Source organism: Dermochelys coriacea, chromosome 9, assembly GCF_009764565.3.
Source record: "Dermochelys coriacea isolate rDerCor1 chromosome 9, rDerCor1.pri.v4, whole genome shotgun sequence".
Lineage (NCBI taxonomy): Eukaryota > Metazoa > Chordata > Testudines > Dermochelyidae > Dermochelys > Dermochelys coriacea.
In genome coordinates this window covers 15,530,571-15,539,443 of record NC_050076.1, presented here as the reverse complement: position 1 = coordinate 15,539,443, position 8,873 = coordinate 15,530,571, and the positions used below count along the sequence as shown (strand labels likewise).

The 8,873-nt window shown below is 42.2% G+C and overlaps 1 protein-coding gene across 1 annotated transcript; it reads right to left on the bottom strand.

The window, feature by feature from the left end:
* Window positions 1-272: 272 nt before the first annotated feature.
* On the bottom strand, window positions 273-7,210 carry GHSR (growth hormone secretagogue receptor). The gene is made up of 2 exons (XM_038416561.2): window positions 6,384-7,210; window positions 273-3,112 (listed from the first exon to the last, which is right to left on the bottom strand). The coding sequence occupies exons 1-2, from the start codon at window positions 7,153-7,155 to the stop codon at window positions 2,808-2,810; spliced, it is 1,077 nt and encodes a 358-aa protein (XP_038272489.1). The 5' UTR covers window positions 7,156-7,210; the 3' UTR covers window positions 273-2,807.
* Window positions 7,211-8,873: the final 1,663 nt, after the last annotated feature.

Sequence of the window (8,873 nt, the reverse complement as noted above, 5' to 3'; positions counted from 1 at the left end):
CCACCCCCCACCTCTCCGTGCCGATTCAGTGATATTGGTATAAATATGCTTTCTATTGGTAGAGCTAGTTCTGTAAAGGAATGGAAATAGCCATGCCAGTAAAAGGAACCTTTATTACACCAGTATAACTTTGTTCACACTAAGGGGTTTACCAGTATAACAATTTAACTAAAAAGAATCACATCCTAACTGAAATAGTTATACTGGGATAAAAATTATGAGTAGGCTAGGCCTTATTCTTATTTCCACTGAGGCCACTTTATCACATTTTGGCAATGTAAAGTGGTTTTAGTGTAATGAGACTCAGGCTCAAACTTTCCTTACAAGAAGTTATTTATGCTAAGTAATGAATCTGAGCAATAGTTATATTTTACCTTGGGAATAAAAGCAACACATTAGAAATGTTTCTAATTCCCATCCCTCCCCAGATAGTGTAAACAGTAGTATTGGAAATTTTCTCATAAATTTATTACATTTTCTGTCCACGCATAATACTATCAAACACAGTTAAATTTAGAAATGTTTATGGTTATGTTCCATTTGTATACAGAGTAACACAGTTTCTAAGCTAATAATATCTTTACAATCTTTTCAAGATCCCCCAGTTTCTCATTTCCCTGAGTTGTATGATGTATCTAACCAGAACCCTGTTTGTGTCTCAACAGAAAAATGAAAAAAATCAACAAAGCAGAGATGCTGCTAGAGACCAGCTCAGGGACAATTCTATAGTCTAGTCTGTCAGTTACCTGCTTCTGTCTCATACTAGCAGAACATGAACTGGTGTCAAACAGTCAGAGGCTTGCCTTACCCTTGAGTTTTTAATTTGTTAACCCTTTGCATCTTGGATGGTTATAAACCCAGCTGCTTTTGTCTCTTCACCTATACATTTGCACCCAATTACTTCACATTACAGATGTTCACTGACTTCAGCAAGTGCAGGATCAGGCCACAAAATGGACTCAGGTGTCATATCCCAAAAGAAGCAGTCTTAACTTTAATGCTTTTCAGATAGCACAGCCCAAACAAAACAATCTATATGCAAAACATACAGCAGATACAGAATAGGCCAAATTCTGCTCTTAGTTACACCCGAGCCATTCCATTAACTGGAGGTGTAAAAGAGTAGAATATGGCCCATTATCCTTAAAGGAATTTTGGACAAGACAGATAATTTATTAAGTGGAGCAAGCTATGGGCCAACCAGTAACAAATACAAGAAACAAAATAAGTATAAATCTACTATTCCACATGCATGCTATAAGATTGTATAAGCCTACATAACAGTAGAGGCAGTACAGGACATGCATGCAGCATAAAAGATGGACAGTACTGGAAAAAGAGACCTGAGTTACAAAAATCAATGGAATTCAAGGGTTTTGAAGATCAGCAACCCTGTGTGTGTTTTAAAGTGTGTCACTGCTCTCTGCTGAATGGAATCAGAACTGCTCAGCGGTGCGTCAAAGGCACTATACTGGTAACAGCAAACTGATATTCTTTAGATGAAAGGGAGCTGTGCTTTTGGGACAGGAGTTTCATACATTCACAGAAGGGACTATTGTGATTATCTGGTCTGTATATAGCAGGCTATAGAACTGCCCCAAAATAAATCCTAGAACATATTTTTAAGAAAAACATCCAATCTTGATTTAAATATTGTCAGTGATGGAGAGTCCACCATGACCCTTAGTAAATTGTTCATTGCAATGGTTAATTACCCTCCCTGTAACCAAATTCTGAATGGCCATGATGTTCAGCACAATGACAAATGGACAGTTCAATTTGTTAGTCTCTAAGGTGCCACAAGTACTCCTTTTCTTTTTAGTTCCTAGCTAGTCACAGATTTGTTACAATATTAAAACAATAAAGCTTGCAAGTTCAAAGACATCAAGATATTTACAATCAAGCCAAAGAAACTGTGTGAATGATATAACTATCTTTTCAGTCGCATTTTGATGAGATTTGCGATTTAATGTTTTTAGTGGGAAAAAATATCATGCTAAGGAATATTTCTTCTTTAAAAGATCACTTTGGTGGGGATTGCATTCAGTAGTTTTCCTTACTACATCGTTGTGATTCTGAAGCCAATACTGTCCTTGCCATACTGATACATTTAAAAAAAAAAATTCAGTACTGCTCTAATAGCTTTGTAAGGCAGTTCTGCCTAAGGTATTGTTTTTATTTCCCTTCTGTTCTGACATGATCTGAAAGTCATTGATTTTTAGCATGTTTGAAACTTTTCCACTTTTATTTCTTTCTCTTTCATAAATCATTTCCCCTTGAATGCTTTTGACCATGATTATGGCATAGCACAACAAATTCAATGTTTACTCGCAAAAGGCAGCTGAATTAAACTTCTTCTAGGGACTCATCTTTACTTAGGCAAAAGTCTCAATGAAGTTGATCGGATTGCTATCCTGATTCCATTGACATGTTAAGGTTATCATGGAACAAATCCTGCTCACCTTAGCTCCCAATGAAGTCACATAGGTAAGGTGGACAGGGTTGCGTCCTGCTTTTTAATGGTAAAGCCCAGCTCCCTTGCCAATGTCTTCATATAAAATCATAGGCACCAAAAGCTGCAGGAAAATAATACTAGAGCATTGCTGAGTTCTGTCAGCATGGATCACCTGTTATCTGCTCAGTGCTCAACTCATTTTTCTTACCTTTAACTGTCTACATCATATCTTTCATCAAGCCCCAGTGATGAACAGAAATACTGTTTCACATTTTGCTTTGAATATCTTTCTCTTTTGTTATGGCTTTCTGTGTAATATTGTAAGTGATGCTTTAGCACTTGATATAGGTTGTCATGTAATCACACTAGATTCTGACCAAGCACGAGAATGTTCCTGCTTTGTAACAGAGAATCTGTTCTTTGGGAGTGCTTTGAGTCCAAACAACCTGCAAGCAGCAACTCGATACTTCTTAGACATAATGTTGTACAGGATAGGGTTGATGGCAGCACTAAGGTAGAAGAGGACGAAGGACACCAAGTTGCAGTACTGGCTGATCACAGCTATCTCCAAGGATCCGGCTTCAAAGGATTTGGAAAACAAATATCGTCCTACATGAAAAGGCAACCAGCAGAGTATGAAAGCAAACACCACCACAGCTGAAATGGAAACAGCAGAAGGATATTAAAACAATAGGTCATTTAAAATTAAATGTACTTATACTTCTTTAATACTAGTGAAATTTAAAGAGTGTGATTTGTATAAAGTAAAAAGCTGATCATAATTTATTTTGTTTTTTGGTATTTATTTTTCCTAAATTAATATCTACATTATTAATAGATTATAAATCTCAATAACAATAATAATAATAATAATAATAATAATATAGTAAAATATATAGCTATATTTTAATATATAAATCTCAGCCGAGTTTAGTGTAGAATAGTTTTCAACTACATCACTTTGGGTTTTTGCTAAAACAGGATTGCAGGAACAATATAGTGATGAAAACACTGACATTAAGTGTTTTCAATTAACAGTAACATACACGGTGTTTTAAAAAGCTCATAAATATAACTGATGGCTTTAGAACTGCAATTTTACATTAAAAGTATAAGGACATAGAGCTATATTGAATCTGGGTAAAGGACTCAAAGAAAGGGAAAATGAAACTGGAGCTCTAAAAGATTTATCTGCAAGATAATGAAAGACAATAAAACAAGCTACCAAGGCAAGCACAATCCATCCTATGAACCTTCTGGCTTGTATATTGCTCTTGAGAATGAGTTACCCTAAGAAGAACAAAGCTAAAAATATGAATCTGAAAACTTGAGCTTTTGCCCATTTTGCTTTCTACACTTCCTGGAAAGTGGGGAATATTTTCTGTTGGTTCATTACACATTATTGGTTCAACAGTACTTTTTAAATTGTTTTGAATAGCCCTTTTCACACACAAAAAAAGACCAGAATTTCAGGATAGAGTTTTTAACAGCCTTTTCATTAGGTAGTTAACTTATTTGATTTTACCAGAAGACTCATTTTGTTTATTATCGTATCTGGGTAAGATCCTGGCCACTGATATCAATGGGACCAGGCATGTCACGCAATGGCTGAAACAATACTTATAGAGTGTGATTGAAAAGCAATTGAAAGGGGATAATTATCACCAGCTTTTCACAAAACATGATTTTTATGTTTAAATGCACATACAGCGAGAAATCATAGTCTCCCAATTCTGCTGATAGCGGCTTGATTTTGGGAAAACCATTTAACAAGTTTCTGTCTTGGGAGTCCCCATTTGTAAAATGGGACAGTAATATTTCCCTCACTGAGTCTTAATTTATAAGAAATTAAGATAATCTAAGAGAAGGTGCTAAGGAATCAGAGTTACTATTATAAACCAAGGCCAACATTTTCAAAAATAAGATATGTATGAAAAATCGGCTTGACTGGACTGAATTTAGGTATGCTGAGCCATATTTAGTCTCTAAAAGCTAATGGTGTGATCGTCAAAGATGCTGAGTTCTATTGATTTAACTGGGATCAGTGGGCTTCTGAAAACCACACAACTTTTTTAGGCCTTTGAATATGGATAAAGAAGCCTAACTTTGCCTTTTGATAATTTTGAATTGTTGACCATTCAAATCAATGGAAAGTGAGGGCATTATGCACCTTGCATTATTGAACCCCTATTAAGTTCCTTCATTATATCCCTCATTAGATTTCCAGTGGGTAGATAATGTTGTCTTTCTCTTAAAGGATATTCTAGCCACATGCAGTGTCATTGTAGCTGTGTCAGTCCCAGGATATTAGAGAGACAAGGTATGGGAGGTAATATCTTTTATTGGACCAACTTCTGTTGGTGAGAGAGATAAGAGTTCGAACCTGAAGAAGAGTGCTGTGTGGCTCGAAAGCTTGTCTCTCTCACCAGCAGAAGTTGGTCCAATAACAGATTCCAGCCACAGTCCTTTCGTTCTCTGATGTGGTGTGAAGCAAGGTGTTTGAAATATTATTAATGTTTGCGGCAGTGCTTTAGGATTGAGGTAAGTATTTTAGGATTGGAAATTGGTATATTTAAACTTTTAGAAATATAAATATGGAAATGAGGTACTGGAGGGTTTTCTTCCTGTAATAAGCAAAAAATTCACAATTCTGAAAATTTAGATCAGGAAACAGAAGTGTAAGTAGTGAGTTACTTCCAAGGTAACGCCTAACCCTCTGAAGTATTCTATTGATCCTAAAATATAACTGAAGGTGCACGAAGTATCACAGCTTTTATCACACATGCTGTTGTTGCCTAGTAAATTTAAAAAAATATGAATAATCTGTTAGATACAGTTAATAATTTAGATACATGGGACCACACTGTGTAGCTCTTTGGCCCATAACTCCAACTTAATTGAATTTAGTAAAGTGGGGCTGTCTCCTGCAAAACCTTATTCATGTGAGGAAAAAAGTTACCTACATGAATAGACCTACTGAAATCAGTGGGTTTACTCATATGTGAAAGGACTACTTGCACAGGATCAATGCTGCTAGAATAATATGAGAATTTGTAATTTTCTACCAATAAACTGATGGTAATTTTTTTCAAACTGATGGTGCCAGAAAGTGTTACCTTTTTCTGTACTAGTGGATCTAGTCCATACATGGGATGCCTGTTAACTGCACTGACATTGAGTGCTTATGGGGTCAGATTCTTTAGGGTTAAAGACATGTGCCCATTTGTATGTTAAGGTTAATATTTTACAAGCGAATAATATTATTTTACTGAAAATATGTAAACATACTAAATTAAAAATGACAGGGGCTAATGACTTGGTCTTGTTTCCCGCAAGTCAATGGGAGTTTTGCTATTGACTTCAATGGGAGCAGAATCACAGACTCCAAAAGAGAGAGAATATTCCTTATTAAGTACTTTAGTTTTCATTACATTAATAAACTATATTTGTTAGTTTTCTTCAACAGGCTCTGAGAAATTGACATTCCCATCATTCTGTACATGCATTGATCCATTCTGTTTAGATCTCCTGCAATCAAACATCATGCTTTTAGGAGGGTTTAGTTTTGTGGATAAATACAAATCCCCTCAAACTGGCATTTGGTACCTTTAACTTATTTACAAAGAGGTTCAGGAATTTTCAGTGCAATAGTGATTGTAATATTAATATTTTTCACTAATTATTCTTTTCAATATCAGAGATTGTTATATTAATATCTGCCCAAGTATTTTGCATAGGACGCCGGTATAAGTCACAGAGAGTGAAGAGTATTGTTATATTGCTACTATAAACTTTAGCCATATGGTAAAAATGGTCTATAAATGCTTCACTTTTAGTGACCATTTAAAAGCACCATCAATGTCTGTCTCTCTCTCTCTCTCTGACACACAACGCCCCACAGTCAAATGGAATTAATATAAAATCCTACCTAACATTTTCACAGTTTGTTTGTTGTTCTTGTCCCTGATAGAGGTATTTGGTCCTATGTTCTTTCTCTTCCTCCTCCAGATTTTCCTCCCAATAAGGCTGTAAAGCACAGTCAGGCAAAACACAGGCAGGAAAAAGAAGACGCTGGAGGTCCAGACCATGATGGTGAGCAGCCCTGATTTGATCGCATACTCCGTAGCTCTGCACTCGTTGGTGTCCAAGGGGTTCGTTCCGTTCTCATGCTCAACCCCAACCAAGACAAAAATAGGTCCCGCGCTTGCAAAGGACACAGCCCAGAGGACCAGGATGACCAGCTTGACTTTCCCTTTGGTGATCACTGCTTTTGCTTTGAGGGGGAAACAGACGGCGAAGTACCTCTCCACGCTCAGGGCTGTGATGTTGAGGATGGTGGAGTAAGTGCAACTTTCGCTGACGAACTGGAAGAGCTTGCAGAGGAGGTCTCCGAAGTTCCAGGGTCGGTACTGCCAGAGCCGAAAGAGATCCAGGGGCATGCAGAGAAAGATCAGCAGGTCGGAGAAAGCCATGCTGGACAGGTAGAGGTTGGTCGTAGTCCGCATGTCTCGGAACCGGGACACCACCAGCATGGTCATGAGGTTGCCTAGAATCCCAACGACAAAGAGGAGGACGCAGGTGACCGTGATGCCCGTCAGCACCGGGGCTGGGAACAGGTGCATGGGGTACTCGGGCCAGGTGTCGTTCTCGTAGCCCGGGGCAGGCGCGCTGGAGTTGGGCCAGCCGCTCTGGTTCCGCATCCTGCCGCCTACTCCGGGGGCAGCAGGCGGGTTCCGCGGCTCGGCGGCTCAGCGGGTCCGGGGCAGCCCCGCGGGGCGGAGGTGCTGGAAGGAAGCAAAGGCGGGCGGCACAGGGTTAGAGACGGGGGGGGGGGGGAGAAGACACAGAGCCCTTAGCAATGGAGCCAGCCCCACCAGCCACCCCGAGGCCCCAGGCGGCTGCACCCCCCAGCCCTCTTGGCCTCTGCACCGGGTGCGAACCGCCCCCCCCCCTCCTCCTCCTCCTCCTCTTCCTCTTCCTCCTCCCCGGGCTTGCAGGTGCCCGGCGCCCCATCGGGGGCTGCCCCCGAAGCAGCAGCGGCGGCTTTAGCCCCCGTCCCGCTCTCCGCTGTACCTGCAGCTGCTCCTGCCTCTGCCTCCCCGGCTCACCTTCCCCCCGAGCTCCATCCCCGCCGCTGGAGCCGCTCTGCCCCGCTGCCGCCAGGCGCCGGCCGGGGGCTGCTGCGCTCGCAGGTGCGGCCGGAGGGAACAGCTGGAGCCGCCCCGCGCCGCCCTCTTCCCCCTGGGCCACTGGCCCCGGCGGCGAGCCCGCTTCCCCGCGCTCTGCGGGCGGGCTGGGGGCTGCAGGGCGGCCGCTCCCGCGGAGATCCCGGGGGAGGGGAGCCAGTGTGTGAGGAGAGAGAGGGTGTGATTGTGTCAGGAAAGGGTGTGTCCCTGTCCGAGGAGCGGGCTGCCCTGGGTGAGTCGAGGAGTGTGTGTGTGTGTCAGAGGAGAGGGCTGTCCTGTGTGTGTGTGAGAGAGAGAGAGAGGAGAGGGCTGTCCTGTGTGTGTTTGTCAGAGGAGGGGGTGTCCTGGGTGTGCATGTGTGTGAGCGGAGAGGGCTGTACTCTGTGTGTGTGTTTGTGCATCAGAGGAGAGGGTAGATGGGGGGTTGTGTCCCTGTCAGAGCAGAGGGCTGTACTGGGTGTGTGTCAGTGTCAGAAGAACGGGTGTATTGGGGGGGGGGGTGTCAGCATCAGAGGAAAGGGGCGTATTGTGTGTGTGTCCTGTTGGAAGGAGGTATATTGTATGTGTGCTGGTGGCAGAGGAGGGTATGTGTCTGTGTCAGAGGAGAGGGGTGTATTGTGCATATGTGTCCTGTCAGAGGAGGGGGTGTATTGTGTGTATGTCAGTGTCAGAGGGCGGGGGGTGTACTGAGTGTGTTGGTGTCAGAGGAGAGGGCAGGGATGCTGGAACTAGGGGTTCTGGGGGTGGAGTAGCACCCCGTGGCTTGAAGTGATTTCCATCATATACAGGGTTTACAGTTTTGTTCAATGGCTTTCGGCCAAACCAAGAACTGAGTATGAGTATAAAGGTAGATTGTCTATGACAAAATCAGTGTAGAGTGTGCAAAAGTGCTGGAAAAGAGACAGCTACATGTGAGGGGCTTTGTAGACAGAGCATGGATGCGACAGAAAAAAATGTGTGGATGTGTATGAGGTGTCAGTGTGGTTGAAAAGAGGTGTGTGTGTGTACATGCAAACAGTGCATGAGTGCTAGGCAGGAAGGTGGGCATATGTGGGGGGTGCCAAACAAAGGGGTGAGTGTGGTTCAGTGCAAAGTGTTAGTATCTGTGAAGAGGGAGTGTGTAAAGGGTCTTGGGAGAGAGACAGAAGTTTGGGATTTTTTAGGGGGAAATGGGTGTTTGAGGACAGGAGCAGACAGTGTATGCTGTGTGCTGGGTTAGCAATGGCCTGGAT

Coding starts and splice junctions, on each gene's coding strand:
- GHSR (XM_038416561.2), bottom strand. CDS start 7,155: ATGCGGAACCAGAGCGGCTGGCCCAACTCCAGCGCGCCTGCCCCGGGC. Junction 3,113..6,383: donor ACAAACTGTGAAAATGTTAG/GTAGGATTTTAT, acceptor TTTCCATTTCAG/CTGTGGTGGTGTTTGCTTTC.